We start from the raw sequence: 24,169 nt of genomic DNA on the forward strand, positions 1-24,169 counted from the left end.
GGGTCCAAATAAATTAACTGTTTTGTGTCGTGGTTTCCATCGGGTTCAAGCAAGACCAGAATCCTATGCAGCTGTTATGGTCCCTGAGTAAGATTAAAGCAACCAGAGGATAAGATTTGGGGCAGGCAGAGGGCGTGCACATGCTCCTGCAGCCTTGATGTCCCAGGTCCCCCCTGTTTATATCGCTCAATTGAATTTACTTTTGCAGTGCTCTGGAATGGGCAGGTAGCACATCCCTTTTAAAGATGGGAAAGCAGATAAATCGTCAAGTGGCTGAGCTGAGACTACAACGTCAGTCAGTGGGAACACAGAGTCTATGCTCTGCCACAACACATCTTTTAGCTTTCCTGTCTCCCAAAATGTGTTCGGGACATAGCTTGATCTTTAGGTATCAGAGCCCCCTTCAGTCTTATCTCCTCAGCCTGTCAGTTATGACTCTATAGAGTAGGGACTGGTGACATTCAGCATAGTTGCCTAAAGGCAAGGTGTTATTGCCCACATCTTGCTTTTCCAAGAGACAGGGCCCTGGAAATGAGGCTGCACACATAGCTTTCTCCAAGTGCATATTTGTGGCTCTGGGGGGCAAAAGGCAAGATAGACACAGATGATGGCACTGGGTGGGGGTCTGAGAATTTGGGTTTCAGAGGGACACTGCCCCTGAGCCATAACCCAGAGTCTAATCTGATGAGTATTTTTGTGGTATTGACAGTTGCTAAGGAGTTGGGTTTAGATACTGAAATGCTGGCTTTTTGTGAGGGGGGGGTTACACTGATGAGAAAATATGTCTGATTGGTTTTTTGTTTTGGTTTTGCTTTTATGTGTATGGGGTTTTGTATCCATGAGTGCGTTGTATCCCATGGGTGTTCCTGGTATCCACAGAATTCAGAAGAAGGTGCCAGACCCCCTAGAACTGGAGTTACAGATGATTATGAGTCATCTTGTAGGTGCTGAGACTTGAGAGGTCCTCTGGAAGAGCAGCCAGTGCTCTTAGTCACTGAGCCATCTTTCCAGTCCTGGGAACCGTGTTTTAAAATGGAGCCCACTTAGCAAATCCAAGCTGTAGGATAACTGAATGCACAGAGTACACACACCCAAGAGAAGGACAGGAGAGGGGGACCATCAGATAGCTAAGAGGGCTCACATAGTTCACAAGTCCTTGTCCTTATGTTGTGGTGCTGTGAGTCATTCTGGCCTGAAACCATGAGGTCAGTCAAAGCCGGGAAAGAAAGGTACTCTTTCATTTTGTTTTTTATTTTTGTTCATTAGAAACAAGGTCTTTTGCAGTGTAGGCTTTGACTTCAAACTCTCTGTATCAACAAGGATAGCCTTGAACTCCTGATCTTCCTACTTCTACCTCTCAACTGTTGGGATTACAGCCCCCTAGGACTCTTTATTTTTATGGCTTACTTATTTATTTGTTTGTATGAACACACATGGCATGTATTTGTATGAACACACATGGCATGTATGTAGCGATCAAAGGGCAACTTGCAGGAGTTAGATAAGCCTGAAGGGGGCTCTGATAGCTAAAGATCAAGCTATAACATGGGCCCCTGGGATGAAACTCAGGATGTCATGTTTGTTAGCATTTGCCTTTACTGGCTCATCCATCCCAAGGCTCCTTCTTAAAGTGGAAGAGCTCAATGGTGGGACCAGGATGGAGCAATGCATTGTTGGCTCAGTTATTCTGGAACTGAATCCTAAAACTGGGGGAAGCAGTTATCTTGTTTTCTTTTCCTGTCACTATAATAAAATGGCCAGACAAAAGTAACTGGGGGAAAAAGAGTTTGATCTGCCCCACAGTTTCAAGGTAGAGTCTATCATTGCAAGGAAGTCACAGCTGCAAGAGCGGGAAACAGCTGGTCATACTGCGTCTTTGTGGAAAGAAAGAACAGGATACTTGTGATCGGCTCTCTCTTTCTCTTTACACTATCTAGGACCCAATGTAAGAAATGATGCCACCTGCTGGGCGGTGGTGGCTCCAGCCTTTAATCCCAGCACTGGGGAGGCAGAGGCAGGCAGATCTTTTTGAGTTTGAGGCCAGCCAGGACAGTCTCCAGAGCTACACAGAAAAACCCTGTCTCAAAATTACAAAGCAAAAAGTGGTGCCAGCCACAATGGGCAGGTCTTCCTGCCTTTGAAATCAGGATAATTCCCCATAGGCATCCCAAAAAGCTCACTGAATGAAAACTGAGGACAGGACAACTCCAAGGTATGGTTGAGAAGAAGGTTTTTATTGTAGATATGAGGGACAGTACAGCTAGAGGCATCCTAAAGAGTCCAGAGCAGGGAGAGAGAGTAGTGGATCGAATATAGCCTGCAGAGTAGACTGGGCCATGAGAGGAGAGAGGGTGTGGAGAGCGAGAGAGGAAGAGAAGAGAGAGGGACAAGAGAGGGAACCAGGAGAGGGAGAAGAATCAAGAAACTAAGGACCAAGCGAGTGTATAACTGAAATGCCTGAGTCATGTAGAATTGGAAGCTGGGAGAGGGGGATGAAACCCAGGAAATGGAGAGATTTAGGATAGGGGGCGGGGCTGAGAAGAGCAGGAAGGAGCCAGGACTCTGTAACAATACTTGGAATGCTGAGAGCCTGGAGGCCAGCAAGGATATGTCAAATAAGCACTATGGTTAGCCACTTGTCCTGAGTGTCTTTGGGAACTGACACTGGTCTCTCAGGTGATTCTAGATTCTGTCAAGTTGACAGCTAATACTAATGATTCCAGCAGTAAATAAGAGAGTGGCCTTAAAAAGTCTGAGCCAGTGCTGGAACAGCGCCTTTTTCTTGGCCTAGTTTCCACATTTGTAAAACAAGCTACAGAAAGAATAAATGCTGGTAGTGGTCCCAAGACTTCACAGTCCTCAACTTTGTCCTCCATTCCTTTGGGGTGCAGCAGATTCTTTAACCTGCCTTGGTACATTCATTAGGGTCCCTTACAACCCTCTTGCCTTCTCATGGGACTGGAGGACCATCCCACTGCCTGGGTGTGCCTGTTTCTGACTCTGGTCCACAGGCATTAGGATGTGTATGTAAAATGAGCAAGTGTTTTTCCATACATTAGAATGCTTACCATTTGTTATCCTATGAATGTGTGGAAGAGAGGAAGATTTAGGGCAACTCTTTGTAGTGACATCACCATTCGAGGATGCTTAACTAAATGGTATGTATGGTAGAAAAATGGCAGCTTATTTGCCATGGTAGTAATAGCTATTCAAGGTATAAAGTTGCTACAAAGATCCTGGGTTCACACCAGGTGCATAATAAGAAGATTTATATAAAGGAGGTGGCACCTGGGTTCTCTGCTCAGTCATTCTCTAATCTAGTGATAGGTTCAGTGGCCTTTGTTCCCCCAAATCAAACTGTGTGGTAGGAAAGTGAGAGCACTCAAACCATACTAGTAGCCAGGTATGGTGGTTTATACCTTTTCTAGAATTCAGGAAGGAATAACTTCCAGCTGAAGCAGGAGGGTCAAGATGGTCCACCTGAGCTAGCTAGGGAGACCTTGTTTCAAACAAAACCAAATAAAAATGCAGTTCTGTGCAACTTAGTGTATATGGAACATCGGAAAAGAGCTGTAGAAGAAAGGAAAGGGAAAGTTCCATTGGGTAGGGTTTTTGTTGTTGTTTTGTTTTGCTTTGATGAAACAGAGTCATGCTATGTGAAAGGTATGGTGCTAAGTAGACTGAAGTCAGGCAAAAGTATCCTTGTTGCAGTATGAAAGCTGAAGCTAGATGGCAGAACATTCTGCTCTATTCTACTTCTGTTGGAAATGTCAGGCATTCACATGTTTGGCTGTTTTGTCCATGTCTAAAATCCTACAAGTATTGATTCTGGGTTCTAAATAAATTTTGGAGCTGTGCAGAGATAGATATTGAGGTTCAAGCTGAAGGTCAGAAAAGCAAAGCAGCCAGCCACAGAGAGTTCTTACCTCTGTCAAGGCTGGGGCAATCCTGTCCTCAAGTGGCTGGAAACTAATTGCCTGCTCTGAGGCCCTGCTCCTCTCTTATATGCCTCTCTAGTGCTGAGATTAAAGGCATGCACCACTACTACCCACTTCTATAGCTAACTAGTATGGCTGCTGGGATTAGAGGTATATACCACCACTGCCTGACCTCTATGGCTGTGACTAGCTTTGCATTCTGATCTCCAGGCAAACTTTATAAGATCATAAACAATATATCTCCACAGTGCATGGTGGTTCATTTCTGTAATCCTAGTACTTAAGAGGTTGAGGCAAGAGAATTACCATCAAGTGGAAGCCAACCAGAGACACATAACAAGATCCTGCCACACTCCAAATAAAATATAAATAATTTTGGAGACTCACAAATGGGGACACAAAGAATAATGATGTTCTGTTGTATTGTCTATTTAAAATATGGCCCTTGTTACAAGCACTTTCCTTCCAGCCTGGTCCCACAGCTGTGTCAGTCCCAAAATAACACACAGAGACTCTATTGTTATAAAGCTGTTGGTCAATACCTAGAGCTTCTTATTGGCGAACTGTATCTTAAATATTAACTCATTTCTATCAATCTAAGTGTTTCCACATGGTCTTATCTTACCAGAGAGAAGGTCTAGACCTCTTCTCTCATGTCCTACATCTTGACTCCTCTCTACTACATCTCCCAGAATCCTCCTTGTCTCCTGGTTCTACCTATCTTGCTTTCTTATTTGCCAACAGTGCTTTATTCATTAACCAATAAGAAGAACATATTTACAGAATGACATCTCCCATCATCTCCTCTTTTCTGCCTAAAATAAAAAGAAGGGCTTTAACTTTAACATAGTAAATATATAACAAAACAGTTATCAAATAAGAACTATAGTTAACAATATTTAGTTCATTAACATTTAGCAATATTTAAAGAAAATATTCCATCATCTATCCTATCTTTGTGAGTCTAAAGTCTTACATGTAACTTACCTTTAATCCTAACTAAGGAAAACTATAGCCATAACTATCTGTTTTCAACTCCATCAAAGACCACAGAAGGATAATATATAAACTCTAAAATTGACAGAGACAAGTTGCTGGTCAGTCACCCAAAATTCTTCTGTAATGTTCCATCTTCAGCCTATAGGCCATAGTGTGTCTGGCAGACTTCTCAGCAAAGCAGGAAACTTTAAACTGTCCACCTGTATTGGCAGTTTGTCAATCACTTTTCTCTGTGTCCTGCAGACTGTCTGGCAGACTCTTCCATGAAGCAGGAACTCTGTAGCAATGTCCATCTTGTTTCAGCAGTCACTTTCCTGTGGGTCCTGCATGTCAAGTTTATACAGCATAAAATCAGTGAAGACAAGAGCAGTATCTTGCCCAAATGGCTAGTCTTGCAATATTGGAAGCAAACTCCATAATGAGTTTCTTCGATGTCCATTTTCCTTTCTGATGCCAGGAGCAGTTATGTCTCACTGCCAAGAAAAACCCTAAACCATTTTAAATGCCATATTCTGTAAGTCCTGGAAAGGTTTGAAGAATGCCTATCCATTTGAAATATATCTCTATATAGCTATAAAAACCTAACACAACTAACTATAAGTTCTGTCTAACATAAGTAACTATCTACCATATGTACTTAATTATACATTACATTTTTAATGAGCTATATAAACACCTAAACAAGAAGTCAAAGCATTTTTAATATATATAAATTGGATTAATTTAGCAGCATTGATAATCAAATGTATTTAGCAGTTGCTGTTCCTTCCTTAGCAAAGGAGCAATTTAAAGACAACACAATAGCATACAGTATCCAGACTCTTTGTGTGCTTTTCATCTTCACTTGGCTTTTTTATTACTCGATTTCATTTCATTTCTAGTTTTCATTTTGTGAGACAGGCTTTCTCTGTGTAACTTTTGGCTATCCTGGAATTCACTCTGTATTCCAGGCTGGCCTTGAAATCACAGAGATCTGCTTGCCTCTGCCTCCTGAGTTCGGGAGGCACCCCGAACTCCACACCCAGCTACTCGCTTTCTTTTTCTTTTTCTTTATTTTTTTAAACCTCTTTATCCTGTTTCTTTTTCTCTCCCAAGACTACATATATTTTAAAATACACTGTAAACTTTAGAGGTTTTTCTTTATCTTAATCTATCTTTGCTGTAAATCTTTATCTTTTTCTGGCCATAAGTCTTTTACTGTTAAACAACATTGCTTTCCAATATGGCAGGGGTACGTTTACTGACAGCAGTGAGAGCTGTGCTCACTGCCTTGGTCTATGCTGCCATCCAGCAGCATGCTGCCAGCTTGGAGATGTGGTCCCTGCTGTTGCCAGCTCTCATACACACCAGTTGTTAGCAGAGCCTCTTTAAAGAGCCCTGCAGTTTTTTGCCACTCATGCCGAGTTAGCAAACCTCCCTTAAAGGAGTCTCTGCTTGTCCCTAGAGAAACAGAGCCCAGATGAGAAAAATGCTGCTACCAAGAAGCCTTGCCTGTCTCTGTTCTTTTGTTTCTAAAATCCCCTTTTAAGCTTTTGTCAAGTTCTAAGTGGAAGTTCTTAGTACCCATGTTGTAGTCGCCATTTTGTTACAAGCAGATTCCGGCCAGCCTGGTCCCAGAGCCACATCAGTCCCAAAATAACACACAGAGACACTGTATTAATTATGAAATTGTTGGCCTATGACTAGAGTTTCTTTGGCTAGCTCTGTCTTAAATATTGACTCATTTCTATCCATCTAAGTATTTCCACATGGTCTTCTCTTACAGGAGAAAGGGTCGGGACCTCTTACTTCTGTCCCATCCTACAGTTGGACTTCTCTCTACTAAATCTCCCGGAATCCTTCTTGTCTCCTAGACCCGCCTATTTTGCTTTCCTATTGGCCAACAGGGCTTTATTCATTAACCAATAAGAAACATACTTACAGAATGACATCTCACATTAGGCCCTCTTTTAAATTTGTATTTTCTCTTATCTGCCTTCCTTATTCCTTTGTGATAAAGAGCTACAGGGCATAGATTCATAGTCCCCTCTACCCTGAGCTTCCTAAGAATCTCAAAGTCTCTGCCAAGACCCCTGTAAGGTGCTATGACCTCTACCTCATAGGACAGGGCAGGAGAGCAGATGAACTTGCAATTGTTTCCCTTCAAAGAATGACTACAGCCTATAGCAGCTCAGGGATTGAGGGGATCCAACAGAGTCAGTGGACTATCACTCAACTTCACTTTTCTATCTGAGGGAGTAACACTTAATTCTGAGGGGCCTGGTGGGGGTTGATGCTAAATTTAACTCTCTGGGGCAGGCAAAAAAGGGAAAACACACACATACAAACTTTTAGGTTCATCCCTTCTCTGTGTTCTTTATTTCTTTTTTTTTTTTTTTTTTTACCTCTATCCAGATGTAACCCTTCTATCTCCTTCCTTCTAACTAACATTTTTCCCTTACAGCTTGTATACCCTAGCAAAATCTTTCAAGCAATATAAAAATTACAATGTACTTACATTCTATTTTTCAAGTGAAAGATTACAATGAATAAAAGTAAAAACAAAACTAAACAAAACAAAAAACCCAGCATGTTTTCCATACCCCTTATATGATTAAACATTTTGTGTATTAAAGGTGACAAAAAAAAGTTTTCCCAAGAACCCACATATATTCCCACCCAAACAACTTGTTATAAATGAACAGAGTGTAAGCAAACAAGGAATTTTTCTCAGCCAATTCTTTTGTTGGTAGGCTGCTCTTTGCGGTTACAAAGAAAGGACCAATCATTTTATTATTTATCAAAAAGGGTACTATTATAAGAAATCTCAGTAGAATCACAGATCTAAACTTTTATATATGAAAAAGAATCAGCCAGCTCTATTTTAAATCTTTAGCATGAGTACCCATTCATCAACAGTTTTGTTGGTTTTTTTTGTTTGTTTGTTTGTTTTGTGTGTGTGTGTTTATCTCAGGAAGCTGAGAGGAGAAATGAATACAAGGAATTAATCATCACCCTTGATCACCAACCTCTCCTAGCAAGAAAGGTACATCAGCTAGCAATAGGCAGGCTGTCATTATTCTTATCCCCTGACATCAATGAATCCCTCACTCAGCTATTAAAATATTACTTTAAATTGTTTTACAAGATTTTCTTTTACCTCAAATCCATTAACAAAAGTATCTTAACATAATTAACCTAACCTTAGAGTTTTGTTTTAGCTATGAAGCACAGAAAAACCAGTGAACACATCTCTCTACATTAAGATCAAAAGAACTTGAGCTAAAGAAGCTTCTGGAACTCAATTGTTTTTCTCAATTGTTTTTCATTAATCTAAGCCACAGTCTATCCCACTCCTCAGGACATTGCCTTCTTTTTATTTTCTATCTTCTGCAGACCGTTTTATCAGGGGCAGGGACAACACTTTAAACAGTACAGTTTAGGAGGAAATTGTCTTCATAATAATCCACAGGTTTAAAAAATTGCCCAGTAGAATAGAACGGGATATTTCCTTGAGATAATCACACCACATTCAAGGCAATGGGCCTCCCACCACACACATTCACACCATGCCAGATTCCAGAGCAAAATGGCAGCAGCAAACATGTAAAGACAATAGCAAGAGACATTCTGGGGCCAAAGCTCTTGGGGCCTTGCCATTCTGATCCCCTGAAGTCAGTTGTCACCTACTATTCCTCTGATATGGCCACCAGCAACAAAGGAAACAAAAAAGGAAGGGTATGCTAGGCACTATGATGTAGTGTATAGTCTATAGGTGAGTTTTGGTCAAGGCCATTTTATCTTTATCTATCAATATGTTAGATAGAGTACATAAGAAGTAATAGGGCCCCAGGCATGATGGTATTTGCTTGTATTCCCAAGTGCTAGGATTATAGGTATCCAGTGTACATGGCTGTTTATGTGGTTCTTTTTAACCACAATAAAAATAATAACTGAAAGCCGGTGGTGGTGGTTTATGCTTTTAATCCCAGCGCTCAGGAGGCAGAGGTAGGAGGATCTTGTGAGTTCAAGGCCAGCCTGGTCTACACAGCAAGTCCCAGGACAACTAAGGCTACAAAGAGAAACCCTATCTCTAAAAACAACAACAAAACAAACAACATCAACAACAAAAATGTGTTGGGGGAATCCATTCTAGAGTGGCTCACCACTGTTGGTCACTTGATGAAATGAGTTTGGGTTGTTCAATTTTTTCTTACTTGCCTTTTCTTAGGTGATTTCCAAGTGTCCAAGTCAGTGAAAGAAAAAGTATCACTACCCTGTGGTTACAACTTTTCCATTGAGGAGCTGGAAATACTCCGAATCTACTGGCAAAAAGATAACGAAATGGTGCTGAGTTTCATCTCTGGAGAGAGGGAAGTGTGGCCAAAGTATAAGAACCGGACTTTGCTTGACATCACTGACAACTTCCGTCTTATGATCCTGCCCCTATTCCTGTCCGATAGGGGCCTATATACCTGTGTGGTTCAGAAGAAAGAAAAAGGGTCTTATGTGCTGAAGCACTTGACTTCCGTGGCGCTATTTGTCAGAGGTTGGTAGGATTCTCTGATTTACTAATCTGTGGTGTTCAAAACAGCACACGTCTGTTGATGTAGCTGACAGTTTTATCAAAGGAAGATGCATCTCATTTCATATCTGAGGAGCAAGTTTCCAATTTTACAGAGAATCTAACTGATTGGTCAGGGTGGCAAACCTATCAATGTACTTCTCTCCTCCTTGAACAACACAAGGTCATGCCAGGCACTCTAGTGGCCTGAAATGCCTTCTGATTTACAGGAACACAACTGCTGCAATGTGCCTATACTGTGAATAGCACTTGAGTAGTATCTATTCTGGGTAACAAATTAACTAGGTCACAAACTTTTGACTTTCTGAATAATTTGTACCCCCTACAAAGATATCCTAATCTTCTCCACTAAGATTGACCAAAACCTGATATTTCTTAAATGTAAACTGTGTATATATGTTGTGTGGATGCTCACAGCAGCCAGAAGAAGGGTCCTCGGAGCTGGAGTTATACCCATTTGTGAGTCACCCAGTGTGAGTGCCGGCAACTGAACTTGGGTGTTCTGCAAGTAAGTTAGGAACTAATTTCTAGACAGTTCACAGTCTGGCAGGGGCTTCCGAGTAGTTATCCTAAACAAGTTATCTTGTAGAAGTGCTGGGACACAAGGCTGAGGCTGTTGTGAGCTCAGTCAGAAATGGAAAATATGGCTCTCACTGGGCTAACGTTTCTCAGAAAAGCAGAACACAGAAGTGAGTGAGCTTGAGTTGTGACTCAGATCATAAGGTGGTCAGATTTGTTACTCCAGGTTAAAGCCGGTGATGCATGGTCAAAAGAAACATCTTTATGTTGCCCATCAGTGTAGTAATTTGACTAAGTGTTATAAACTAGTAAGTAGAAAATAAAAATGCACACTATAAAAAGCTCAGGAATACATCAACTTTTATTTAGGAACAAGACCCATTTTTTTATTTATTTATTTTTTTCTTTTTTTGGTTTTTAAGACAGGGTCTCACTGTGTAGCTTTGGCTAACCTGGAGGCTACCCTCAAACTCAAAGAGATTCACCAGCAAGTAATTATTATTATTATTATTGTTGTTGTTATTTAAAGTGACTCCCCTCCAACATAATTCAGGGTTTTCCCTTTCTTGGTACTCTGTCAGTACTTACCCTCATTCCTCCCAGTGCCACTATAAAGTTTTAGAAGGGTTCCTTGGCAACCTGGTTTATTTAAACGACAGCATCTACCTAAATACATCCTGTGTGTCAGACTCCATCTAAGTGATTTCTAGTAATGGTGTCATTTCATCCCTTCAGCCCTGGAAGCACGTAATTATTAACCCATTTTACAGATGAGCAAACTAAGACTAAAAGCCAATTAACTGACTCAGTCACAAGACACACGTCAGTTGACAAACTGCTCTTGGTGACCTCTGACCCCTGCTCATATGAGCTCTGTGGCACTCAGACTTCTAAGAAGAAAACTCATTCTATGGACTGAAGTGGGGTATTGAGCCCCACATGGCAGGGGAGAAGTTAAAGCCCTAACATCTAAGAGTGAGCCAGCAAGTGGTTAGGAGAAGTTTCCACACTTTGCTCTAAGTGTACTTTAGTACCTTATTGGAGGTCAAATACACAAATGACATCAACTCCAGGAGGCTTCTTTGTCCCTTTAAAATGCTAGAGTAGCAAGGATTTAATAAAATGCCATGGCTGAGGTTACAGATTCAATATTGTACATTTTGGACATAGTTTTATCTGAGTACAGGTCTTTAAAAAAGAGAAAAAGAAAGGTCTTAACTCTTAGCCCAGGCTGGTCCAGAACTCATTGTATAGCCCAGGCTGGTCTCAAACTCTTCCTACCTCAGCCTCCAAAATACACCTGACTTCCAGGTGTGTCCCACCATGCTCCGTTGAACTTACTTCTTAAGAAGCAAGGGACTACTGAGCATCTACATGAATGCTGAGAGTTAAGGTCCTATCTCCTGCGTCTCAGGTTGGAAGGCGGCTTCACACATGTTCCTTACTAAATAAACAGATAGAAGGTTCTGGTGTTGAGAAATGTGACTGTGGATCTCAGTTCTGCCACAGGGTTGTGGCTTCCCCAAATTTGTTTATTTAGAAAATAAAATTACAAACAGCATTCATATCAACTTAGTGCTATCTAACATTTTATTTATTTTGTTTGTTTTTTGAGACAGGGTCTCTCTGTATAGCCTTAGTTGGCCTGGAACACACCTGATCCACAACCCTTTTAAATCTAAGATCAACCTCCTAAGGCTGTCATAAAGAGAATTTCCAGAGTTAACAGTGGCTCAATAAGTATTCAGTGTCTCTTCTTCTCTTACAATAGAGAGTAGTATGTCAACATTTATCCACAGGAACCTGTTCCTTTCTCTAAGAACTTCCTACCTCCTTCTAGGCAGGAGACAATCGGCTGGGCCAATTCAAACCAGCTGTTTTACTAATGACTTACACAGACTTGCAAATTTGACCTTACTTTGTTATTCTTACTGAAGTTGATAATTTATTTACCATAAACTTATGCACACAGATCTGTGCCTGTGTATAACTGTATGCTTCTTCCATCTCTAGCTGACTTCCTAGTTCCTAACATAATTCAGCTTGAAGAGCCATCTGCAGACATTAAAAGGATAATGTGCTTAACCTCCGGAGGTTTCCCAAAGCCTCGCCTCACCTGGTTGGAAGACGGAAAAGAATTAAGTGGCATCAATACAACAATTTCTCAGGATCCTGAAACTGAACTGTACACTGTCAGTAGCAAACTGGATTTCAATATGACACACAACCACAGCATTGTGTGTCACATTGCATATGGAGACTCTCAAGTGTCAAAGAACTTCACCTGGGAAAAACGTAAGCGATATTACACTGGAAAGTGTCTGCTATATAGTATCCAAAAGAATAACCCAGCCAGCAACATTTTAGAACTTAACTCAGTGACTCTGATGGTAATTTTAGTCATGTTAGACATATAAGATGTGTCATTATGACTTGCTGATAACACTAGACAAGTGATGATGATATTACTAGATTAATTTTTTTATTTTTAATGAATATTCTAAATTTTACAGGCCTAACAACTGCTGACCAGCAGGTAGTCATTTTGCAATTTATGTAATGTTGTCTTTTTTGAAATCACCAAATTTGCCCTTCTTTGTAATCTCCCGACTTGGGCATTTTCCAGCCAGGCGGTAGTGGTACATGCCTTTAATCCCAGCACTTGGGAGGCAGAGGCAGGTGGGTCACTGAGTTCGAGGCCAGCCTTATCTACAGAGCGAGTTCCAGGACAGACTTCAAAACTACACAGAGAAACCCTGAAATGACATAAGAAATGTAATGTTCCAACTCAGATTTAGATGATACTTCAAATGATATACAGGCCATAGACAGACATCATAGACAGGCAATGACATTTAGAAACTATGATGATGTTGGAGTACTTGCAAAGAAAGATGAGTGATGCAAGCATAAACAAGGGAGTGTGGGTTCAGAGAAGCCAAGGACAAGGTGGTCCATGGAGGCAAATGCTAAAAGGAGCTCAAAGCCAAACTTCCATGATGCATGGTAGTGGGGGAAATTGAGAATGAGCTAGGGTTTAATATTTTCTTATAAGCCAGCCAAGAGAAGCCAGAGAGGCTGTATTGCTAATATTCCCTTCAGATTGTGTCCCTATCCTTTCTTCAGCTGTTGCCATTTCTCAAAGAGATTGAGAAATAAATGGTACAGCTGCTCCCTGGATGAGGAGGATCAGGTGGCAGCAACACACACATCAATCTCTTTGTGCTCTTGCCCCGGCCCAGCAGTCTTGGTATCCCTGGTGTGCTCCATATGAGACTAGAAGTTCACCAGAAGCTAGCTCATGAAGCCGTCTTCCAGGATGGTCCCCTGATACCAACTCATAGCCATTGTTAGTTCTTTTAGTCTCCCCAAAACTTAAGGCTGGGGGGCAAAAACTGAATCTTGAAGAGAATGTGAAGCACCTCGCGAGTCTTAAGGCAGTCACTGTGTGGAGTGTAAGAGTGGAGGAAGAGGGTGTGAAGCGAACATGCAAGAGAAAGAAGGTATAATAGAGCTAGAGGAGAAAAATAGTAGGTCTATCTGTCTAGATTATGACATCAATAGTAAGACATAGTCCCATCGGTTACAGGGACGAGCTATGAAGATAATCGCTTTTAAGGTATCCCCTTAGAATCTTTCTTCCTGCCAAGTTAGATCAGTCACTGCAAACATTCAAGTTATTTTTTTCATAATCACTGTCTATCATTTGAATGTTAGTTGCCCACAGTATAATTCTTCGTAGAACTGTGCACAAAAATGCTGGCAGTTGTGTCTCTGTGAGATGGGCTGTCAAAGTCTTGAGATTCTCCATAGCTGCATGGTGAAGAGGCTCAGGATGGGATCCAGATGGTAGTCTGCACGTTACAACTGATGCTATTCTTTTCTCTCCACAGCCCCAGAAGCCCCTCCTGATAGAAATCACTTTGTCACTATCATCATCATATCTACATTAGTAGTTCTTTCTGCAATCTTTATTGCGCACAGTAAGTTCATCATCATGATTAATTCCTGGAAGCCTAGGCTCCATTAGTGCATTTCAGCACATCTTTGTCATTCCAGTCTAGTCTCTGATCATATTTGCAGGAAAGCTATGAGAACTTTAGATTCTTATTTATTTTTCTCATCAAATTCTGTCCATTCACTGTAAACTATATATGGACTCCCATTGTATGCCTAGTATTCTCCCAGGCATTCAAATTCCAAAGACAAGAAGTCACTGTTCTTAAGATCCAGCCAGAAAGCTAACTATAGTGGCATACATCTATAATCTCTGCACTTGTGAAACTGAAATGGAAGGACAGAAAGCTAGAAACTGGACTGGGCTACACAGGAACTTTGAGGTTATAGCATGATGCTGTCTTAAAAGGGATGGGTGTATTATAGTTCCATCTTGTCAGTTCCCCATGCTTTCTATTTTCGTGGAGGCACCAATGCTTTTGAACAACTTTGAAAGTACCTCTAATGCTGACTGACATTCTCACCTTTGGATTTGGAGGAAAAGAACATGTTTTTGGGAGAAGTCACTAAGACCTGAGAAGCTAGATGCCATAAGTGGTTTGTTTGATTGTTTGTTTTTACCAATCCCCAATTCCTCAAAATATTTTTGTATCAAAGAGGCTGTAATTGGTTAGAAGAGATGTCTAGGACACTATAGGTTTTTAATTTGGGGCCTTATACATGGTCTGCCCTCAGTCTCAGAGAATGATGGAAGAGGGCTTTCTATTTCAGACCTACAGCTATAATCACCCAGAAGGTATCAACTAGACTAGGAGTCTCATACACTGAGCAAATGAAATTAGAAGATCAACATTTGCTGACTTTATAACCCTCAGCACACATAAACATAAACAGGTGAAAGCTCAGATAGAGGTCACCAGATTCTATGCTATGAGAAGTTCACCATAAGGGTAGGATATAAAAGCTTAGTGAGCTCATAGTGTTTCTAATACAAATTAATCTATTTTCTAGTTTGGAATCTGTCACCCTCACCACCACTAGTATTGGCATTTGGGAGCCAAATAATACTTGGTTACTATATATGGGATGTTCACAAGAGGAAGCTTCCTCATCTTTCAGAAAACAAAACATGTCTTTCAGGAATTACCAAATGTCTCTGGAGATGAGGGGTGAGGTGGTATTAGAAACTCCTGGTTCAAGAACCATAGTGCAGATGTAAGATAATATTAGGAAGGCTTGCTGAAACATGCAGGCATGACATATGGGATCCTCATCTGTTGTTATGATTTATGCTTATCTTCAAGGATGTTTCACAAGAAGGAAAAAGGCAAGCAGAAGAGGAAACAATGGCATTTACCTAGGGCCTGCAGAAGCATCAACTGGACAGAATGTCTGAAGGTAGCCATCTGCCTTCCTTAAGCTCTTCTCTACACATGTGGTATACATGGTATAATTGGATCATGAGGTACAATCTTCCTTTCAGCAGTGTGCTAGCTAACCTTTTGGACAACTGGACACAAGATAGAGTTAACTGAGAAGAGAAAACCTTACCTGAGGATTTATCTCCATCATGTTGCCTGCAAGCAAGTTTGTTGGGCATTTTCTTGATGATTGATGTGGGAGGGCCCAGCCAACTATGGCTGGTGCCATTCCTGAACAGGTGATCCTGGGTGGTATAAGAAAGGAGAATGAGAAAATGATGGGGAGCAAGCCAATAAGTAGCAACCTTTTATGGCCTTTGCATCAATTCCTGCTTTGTTTTCCGCTTGAGTTTCTACTCGGATTTATCTTGATGAGGAGGACTAATCTATAAGATGAATTTTCCTCCCCAAAATTGCTTTACTTCAGTATTTTATCACAGTAACAGAAACCTAATTAGGACATAAATTGGTACCAGGAGTAGGGTGTTGTACTGACAGACCTGATTGTGTTGTTTTGGGGAGGACTGTGGAAGTGATTAGAAATCTGGAAAAGCCATTGATGCTTAATGCTCAATGGAATGTTCTGTAGAGCTTGGGAAATAAGAGTATTAAGATAAATGAAAATGCTGAATGCCTAGCTTGTGAAGTTTCACAGGGAAGTCTGAGAGTCTCTCACACATTCTACCAGGATCTTTTTGTTTGATATATTTGTGTTAAGAATATGTGGTCTTGAGAATCAAGATGGTGCTGGTGGCCACTAGGGCCTGATCATCATGTTTTGGGCTCTCAGTGGCAGCTCTAGCAGCTATAGATTTGGCTAGGGCCTCTATGTCTCCTCCAGACTGGTGAGGCAGGACCAAGAGAGGACCACCTTGAAGAGAGGAGGTTGTGGAATCATCAAGAAACAGAACCTGGATGCCAGGAAGCACCTTGATAACCAGAGGCCTGGACCTGGCCCACAAAAGGCCTGGGAGCATTGGAAAGTACCAAGACAATACCGTGGGGTGATGCCCATCTGAGCATGGTGGGAAGTAAGTAAATAGTAAAGTGATGGGAGAGAAAGAGAGCAAACAGGTTGTGGAGAACTTTGTTCCTTGGGAAAAAGTGATTTACACTGCCAGTTATAAACACAAGTATGAGTGGGCCTATGGCTTCTTCCTTGAGAAAACCAACCACTGTATGAGTTGCTGTGACTCTCAGAGCTGCATCCTTGCCCAGGAAGACAAGCATTACCTGCAGACTGGAGACCCACAGCTGACTAGACATGCCCTGCTGTGTTTTCTTCTCGTCATTAGCCTATCAGCTAATTTTTATGGTTGCGCTGGCAGTTCAACCTTGAGACTAGAAGTTGAGTTACAGTTTTACCATGCTGCACCTAACTTTGGCCAGAGATTTATTTCCTTTGGAAGCTTTGGGTTGGACAAACACTTGAAGACACTCAGAGACTCCGCCTGCCGTGCAGAGTGGGCAGGAAGAAGACACCAGAGACCCTGCCCAATGTATGGCTACTACAGTGTGTAAGTATGGGCTGGAGAGATGGGAGAGAATGAGAAGCAGAACAGCTTGAGCACTATGAAGAATGGCAGTTCTGGAGATACAAACGTGGAGGGGAACAGTCTCACATGAGTAACCTGTGAAGCCACCTGAGGCCATGGTGAAGTCTTGGCCCATGCTGCCACTGAGGGCCATGAAGCAGCAGGGGTCTGTGTCAATGCCCATGGCCCATGTCACTACAAAATCTACATGGATGTCCCTGATCTGGACTGCCAACTGGGATCATGCTGATATCCAAGAGCTGCACAGAGTCAGCCCCGCCCCTCACTGGCTGCAGCCCTAGGAAGAACTGGCTCTTCTCTTCATCTGCCATGCGGTGGTGTTGGCGAGGGAAAGATGCTCTCTCCACCACTTGACCTTTGCCACTTATGGCAGGCAGGAGAGCTAACCCTGACGTCATGGGAGCTGGAGAATTGGCTCTGTCTTTCACAGGAGAGTGGGCCCTGCACTTCACCTGGGTAGTATAGCAGGGTTGACTCTGTTGGGGGGCAGAGCTTGGGTAAGCTGTGCCTCCCATCATCTGCCATGTGGTGACATTGGCAAGGTAAAGATACCCTCCCCTCCGTGCTACGTGTGGCAGGTGGGAGAGCTGGCCATTCCCCTCACCAGCTGCAACACTCAGGACAGCAGTTCCTACACCTCACCTGGGAAGCTCAGTAGAGCTGGCCCCAAGCGCATGAGAGCAAGAGAACTGACCCAACACCTTCTTCCTGTGTCATTGGGTGAGCTAGCTGGGCCAGTGCTGGAACACTCACTATGGTGATGAGGTTGCCACAGAGCTGCTGGGATCACCAAACTCAGCTACCACCCAGACCCAGATCCATTGCTATGAGTTGTCCTGCCCCAACATCTACCCCATCAATGGACTGCTGGAGCATGCAAAGGAGCTGATCCTGCAGATCCAAAGCTGCAGGATCTCCCTAACACAGGGCAATAACAGGATATCCAAGAGGAGCCCAAGTGAGGATCTACTATTGATGGTACAGCAGAAGCCAGAGGCTTCGAACCTCATTGCAATGAACGCTTGCAAATAAAGATGTATGGCTTAGAAGATATACAGTGTGACTCACTGTGACACACTACAGCTTCCATAAAGAGATTTTTTTCATTTTGCCTTTTTAAAATTATTAATTTACTTTATGAGGGGGGGTGTTGCGAGGGCAGAGGGCAGATACAAAAGGACAGGAAATGGGATCGGGATGCATGACACTAAATCCACAAAAAATCAATAAAAAGTTTTTTTTTTTTTTTTTTAAAAAAAAAAAAAAGAATATGTGGTCTCTGTCCTGCTGGGGCTGAGAAATCAGCTGTGGTTGACAGGAAGTCCACACCACTAAAGTAGAGCTTTGGAACTGGGACAATGGATGCTGGTTAGCTGGGGCTTAAAACTTTGATAAAGAGACCAGCATCACTGAGGTAAAATCTGGAAAGTATTTCCTCCTTGGGCTCAGTACACAGATGTTGTGGTCCATGGGGGTCGATGTTGTATGCATCTCAACCTGGTAGCGAGCTTGGTAATGTCTGAGAGTCTGGTTTTGGGACTGGTTTTGAAAACATGAAGTTACAGATAGCAACTAAGGCTTGGCCTTGTGAGAGGCCACCTGGGAAAGAGAAGGTTTAGTTGCAGTGATACCCTTAGGGTATTGGAGATACCAGACCTTGGAATGTCAAGCAAAGACAGCAGCATGTGTAGAGCAGGACTGACCTGATTCTACCAGGTGAGCTCCATGAATTGTAGAGAGCAGAGCCTGAGAACCAGAGCTGCTCAAGCTCCCTGGAGCCCAGACGATCATGAGGGAGTCCAGGATGCTGAACACTGAACACTCTTGCTGATAAACTTTGACTTTGCTTTTTATCTGACTATAATTGTATCTTAGTTTTTTTTTTTTGAGATTATAATTACATCATTTCCCTCTTCTACTTCCTCCTTAAAAACCCTCCCATATACCTCTCCTTGCTCTTTTCAAATATATCCTAGTTTTAATTTTTATTGGGGACCCACAGTAGAGAGACTTTGGACTTTCAAAGTGATGTTGAATTTTTAAAGACTATACTTTAAAAGTGTTTGAATTTTTTTTTAAGGTGGTCAGACTTTTTTTTTTTTAAGCCATACAACATTTTATGTAGTCATATTAACATGAGCTCTCAGGGATAAACAAGAATGGTTATGGTTTAACAGAGATGTATTTTTATTTAACAGAGATTGGCAAGGGATCAATTGTGCTGGTTAGATTTTTTTTTTTTTTTTTTTTTGATAGCTTGACACAAGCTAGAGTCATCTATGAAAACCTTAATTGAGCAATCGGCTCCATCAGGCTGTAAACAAGTGTGTGGTCTTTCTTGATTGATGATGGAAGTGGGAGAGCCCAGCCCACTCGGTGGTGCCATCCCTGGGCAGGTGGTCCTGGGTGGCCTAAGGAAGCAGGGTGGGCAGGCCCTGAGGAATAAGCCACTAAGCAGCATTCCTCCATGGTTCTAGCCTTCAGGTTCTTGCTTGAGATTTTGCCCTCACTTCAAAATGATGAACTGTAAGCTGTAAGCTGAAAGAAACTTTCCACCCCAAGTTGCTTTGGGTCAGTGTTTCATCACCACAGGAACAGAAGTTCAACTAGGCTAGACACCAAATCTGAACTCTTATGACCTCAAAGACTAGTCAGACTGTAGGAGCTCAGGATCCCTTTCCTTTTTCCATACATGACATTTTCTTATCTGACTTATTCCTTTGCTGTGCCCTTCTGCCATCTTGGTGTGTTCCCCTGCTGTCTGCCAGTTCAGTATCTTACACTATAACACACTGATCTGAGTTCCTGAAGTGAAATTCTTGACCAATTTCCTATTCTGAATGTCAATTTCTCCTGGCACCTCTCACTATTGATGAACACAACTCTGGGTTTTGTACAGACACAGCAACATTGTCTGAGCTCTCTCCTTCACACTGACAACTCTTCCTCCTGAAAAATCACTTGAGCCAAATTTCATTTAAAAAATTATTCTGTTATGTCCTTTCCCATTCAGAAACTCACTCCAGGACCTAGGGCCTATAGCTTTAGCTCTCTACAGTGAAAATGTCTTCATTTCTCTTCATTGTTTTTCTGTGGCATGGTTTCCAGTCACTTCATATGAAATTATTAGGTGCCAGCAAGTGAAAACTAACGTTTTGGATATGGTCCTATGACTACACATAAAATAGGACAATTAAAGTCCTAAATGCTCTTTCAGTTAGTGGAGTGAGTATAATATTAACTTCTGTGAAAATAACAGTTAACATGAATCAAATCTGTGTCCCCCTATACCCCAACATCTTTTATGTCAGAGAACATTGGTACTTTGAAATGTGAGGCTGAACTGAGAGTGATGGCACACAGCATTCAGGAGGCAGAGGCAGAGGCAGGAACACTACTACAGGTTTGAGGCCAGCTAAGTCTACATAGTGAGTTCTAGGACTGGTAGGGTTATAATAGTGAGACTGTTTCTTAAAACAAAACAACAAATTATAGAAAATTATAAATAACATCCAATTTTTACAGTCACTATTTCATCTTATGAAAAATTTATATATTCAAGATCTATCTATTTCCTTTTATGGCTGATAAGTCTGAGGATCTCAGGTTGAGAAGTTTGGCCTGTTTGTTCCTCCTTGGTCCCACTATTATGGGAGGCAGAGTGTCATGGTGAAGGGGCATTGGGACAGAGCAGCTCTCTTCACTGCAGCTGGAAGAAGAAAGAAAGGAGATGTAGCAAAGAGCAAGAGACATCATTCCAGGCCATGGTCCCCAGTAACCTGCCTCATCTACTTTCCACCATCTCCAGCAATGTCCTATTAGGACTAGGTCAAACTCCTTAGCATCCCGTGGCTTCTGACACAAGAGCCTTTGGGAGATCATTTCACCTAGACTATAATCATCATACAGATGAAAAAGAAACCAATCATCAAATTATATGACTGCTACTCCTGCTACTCTACTCCATAGAAGCCTAATTGTATGTTTCCCAAAGCAGTGTCTCAAATTATCTCCTATTTTCTTAGAATGCCTTTTTCACAATATTCCTCCCCTTCTATTCTGTGATGAAGTTTCCCCAACTTATACCTCCCTGCCCATATGCTGTACTTCACAACCAACTCTGGAATCCACTTTGTACACACTGCCTTCTATGCTGTCTTGTTGAATTCTGAAGCTCCATATATGGACTTTGGTACACACCATATACTACTTGGCACCCAAACACTCATGTGCCCTGAATAACATTGTTTTCTAGGCCATTGGCTTACTGAAAAAAGCAACAATGTCTGGCATATCTTTATCACACACAAAGCAGACTGTCTGCAGCAACAATATGTGGTTGTTGGAGTCATGGTACTTAACAAACATTTGCTTGGTGAAGATTTACTGTATTTCATGTAAGAAAAATTAGGCTATTTTTATATGACTTTTAGTTATCAAGATTAATATCTATTATGTTACCTCCAATTAAGTATATAGTTGGTCTTGAGATTTAAAGCATAATATTTATCTCTCTTCAAAAATCAGGGTTGAAATATCATTTATTTCTTTTGTTTCCTCAGGTCTCACCTACATTTGCAACTGGCTTCTTCCATAAACGTCTTCAGAAATTTAAGACTGCCCAACTGTGCCTTGCAAACATCTGTTCTCTAGGTGAAGAAGCCTCTGCAATGTTTTGCAGAAGACCAGGGAATTTAACTCATACCACAGCAGCCCTGCTGATCTTGAAAAAGTAGTTTAGAGACAGTCTTACTCTGTTGCTCAAGGTCACTATGTGGCCCAGGCAGCTTTCAAACATGTAGCAATCCTCCTGCACTAGTGCCAGAATTACAGGTGTGAGCTACCACACTTGGTAGAACACTAGTTGTATTAATGAAGACACTGAGGCTCCACGAGGAGACCTGAATTTTGAAGTCAAGTCAGAATCCAGATTTCCTGGCTCTATTGTTCTTTACCTACATCAGTTAGACCCTAAGCTCCAACCTAAGCTCCAAGCTCTTAGACAGACTAATTTAAAATGCTGGTAATATTTGCTTAGTATCTATGGGCCCTGGGTGCTTTTTTGTTTGGGGGATTTTTGTTTGTCTGTTTTTTGGAGGCAGGGTTTCTCTGTCCTGGAACTCACTTTGTGGACCAGGCTGGCCTTGTACTCAGAGAGATCCACTTGTCTGCCTCCTAAGTGCTGGGATTAAAGGCATGTGACACCACTGCCCAGCTGTTTCTTTTTTAAGGCCTATTGGGCCTAGTGTAATTTGTAGGAAATATCTTGGTAAGTATACCCATACAAGGGTAATAAAAATACTAGAATTTTCAGTCTGCATTTTTTCATGTATTTTTCCTTTCATTTTTCTCAAGTTCAAGAGAAAACAGAATGATCAAACATGAATTTTTCCAGACATCTAAGATGAATATATGTCTTTCATACCTCAAAGCAGAAGTCAGGTTGGAGGCATAGTTCATAGTCTACTAGTTCATATTGGACTGGCAATCTCCTTAGGCTAGTTTTCCCTTTTATATAATGCTTGAGAAAGTTCTCATTTAAAATGAGATTATTTACTAAGCAGCAATTTGTCCTCACATAAATGAGGTGATACTAGCTTTCCATTGAATTTCTTAGATTCCTTGAAGAAGCTTTTGCCCCTTAGTATTGATAGATCTGCTACCAATGGAAAACTGAGAAGCAATAAGTCAGTTAGGCACAGTGGCACACACCTGTAATGCCAGCACTCAGGAGGCTGAGGCAGGAGGATTGAATTCCAGGCAGCATGGGCTGCATAGTAAGACCCTAAGACAACTCCCTCCCCGCCCACCAAAGGAAGGGGAGACAAGACGTGGCCAAGTGCTGCTTCCATGTTGAAAGTTCCCCTTTCTCTGAAACTGTCATCTACAGCTAACTAGGTCAGAAGTGATCTAGGTCAAAGCAATGAGATATTCTTGTCTAAAAATCTGGACTCGGACATCAAAAGACAGCCAAGTCTCTCAATGTGGCGGGATGTTTAATTTTTAAGAGCTCTAATGAGGCCAGGTTCTATTGTACTGTCCAAGAAACGGGTCCATTTTCATAGGGCTGCTCTCAGAACAAGTCACCAAAGAAGATAAAAGCAGTGGACTGGCAAGAAGCCGACAAAACTTTGAAAGCAACCAAACAAAAGCAGGGGGGAGCAGCTGCATTTACTTAAGACAAAGATCATTAGGCTAAGCAAATGAGACCTCAAAAGAGACTTAAGTGATAAAAAAAGGAACAATCTATGGGACAACTTAAGAAGCAAATTGGATTAAATTACTGACTACTACATTTGATAAACATTAAGAGCTATACTTTAATTTTATTACACAGGTATTTTTAGGTTAAAAGTAAAATGATTTTTAAAAGCGACTCTAGTTTTATGCTTTTTTACTTTAAAGATTTCGCCTATGTGTGTGTGCATGCGTAAAACACCGAATAGAATGACTAGTTGAAATTTGTCATCAATTTACAAGGGGGGTAATTATGAAAGACATGGTTTATGAGAATGGCTCTAACACATAATTCACTGTGCCAAGAAACCAGTGCAGAGGCTTTTATATCCTTACAGCTATGAATATTTATTATCATCTAATATCATCTAATGGAAAAAATTCCCACACACACATCCCTTCTCTCACCCATTTATCAACACAAAAGACTTTTGTAGCCCCCACAGTTGTGGGAGTTTCTCCCTGCCAGACAGGAAGCAATTACTTTTGGAGTGGAAACAGTTCTACTCCATCAGATCCCCCAAAGGCTGTCCAGTAACTCTGACCAAACGAGCTACAAACTGCAGTTCAAGCCCCTCCTCATGTGATGAATTTGCTCGATGAGCAAATCTCAGGATGCGGGGAAACACATAAAAGGCTTTCCAATGAAAACTGAAAGTGCCTGTTCTCTACTCTGCTAAGAACTTTTAGATGACCAGTCCTCATCCTCAGGAAGCCAGGATTTGGGAAGTAGTATGTCAAGGATGAAATGCTTAACAATAAACTCAAATAATCTCTACTTAAATATCTACTTTCAGGTGTCTAATTAGTATTAGTGGAAAATCTGAGGGGCTGAGGGTGGAGCTCACTGGCTGAGTGCTTGTCTAGTATGTGGTAGACTCCAGGTTCATACAATGGTTTTGCAGTTAAGTCACACAGCTGCTACACTCAGGGCTGAAACAGAAAGGAAGTGATTTGCTCCTGGAGGCCTTAGCTTTA

At 41.6% G+C, this 24,169-nt stretch overlaps 1 protein-coding gene across 1 annotated transcript in view; it reads left to right on the plus strand.

The window, feature by feature from the left end:
* The window catches only part of Cd80 (CD80 molecule), a 32,005-nt gene extending 8,675 nt beyond the window's left edge, over nucleotides 1-23,330 (plus strand). Inside the window, exons 2-6 of the mRNA XM_051191482.1 lie at nucleotides 9,148-9,465; nucleotides 12,034-12,315; nucleotides 13,914-14,003; nucleotides 15,282-15,375; nucleotides 21,517-23,330. Of these exons, the coding sequence (XP_051047439.1) occupies nucleotides 9,148-9,465; nucleotides 12,034-12,315; nucleotides 13,914-14,003; nucleotides 15,282-15,373 (782 nt within the window). The 3' untranslated portion in view covers nucleotides 15,374-15,375; nucleotides 21,517-23,330. The remainder of the gene's footprint in view (nucleotides 1-9,147; nucleotides 9,466-12,033; nucleotides 12,316-13,913; nucleotides 14,004-15,281; nucleotides 15,376-21,516) is intronic.
* Nucleotides 23,331-24,169: the final 839 nt, after the last annotated feature.

The sequence above is a fragment of the Phodopus roborovskii genome, unplaced genomic scaffold (genome assembly GCF_943737965.1).
Source record: "Phodopus roborovskii unplaced genomic scaffold, PHOROB, whole genome shotgun sequence".
Taxonomy (NCBI): Eukaryota; Metazoa; Chordata; class Mammalia; order Rodentia; family Cricetidae; genus Phodopus; species Phodopus roborovskii.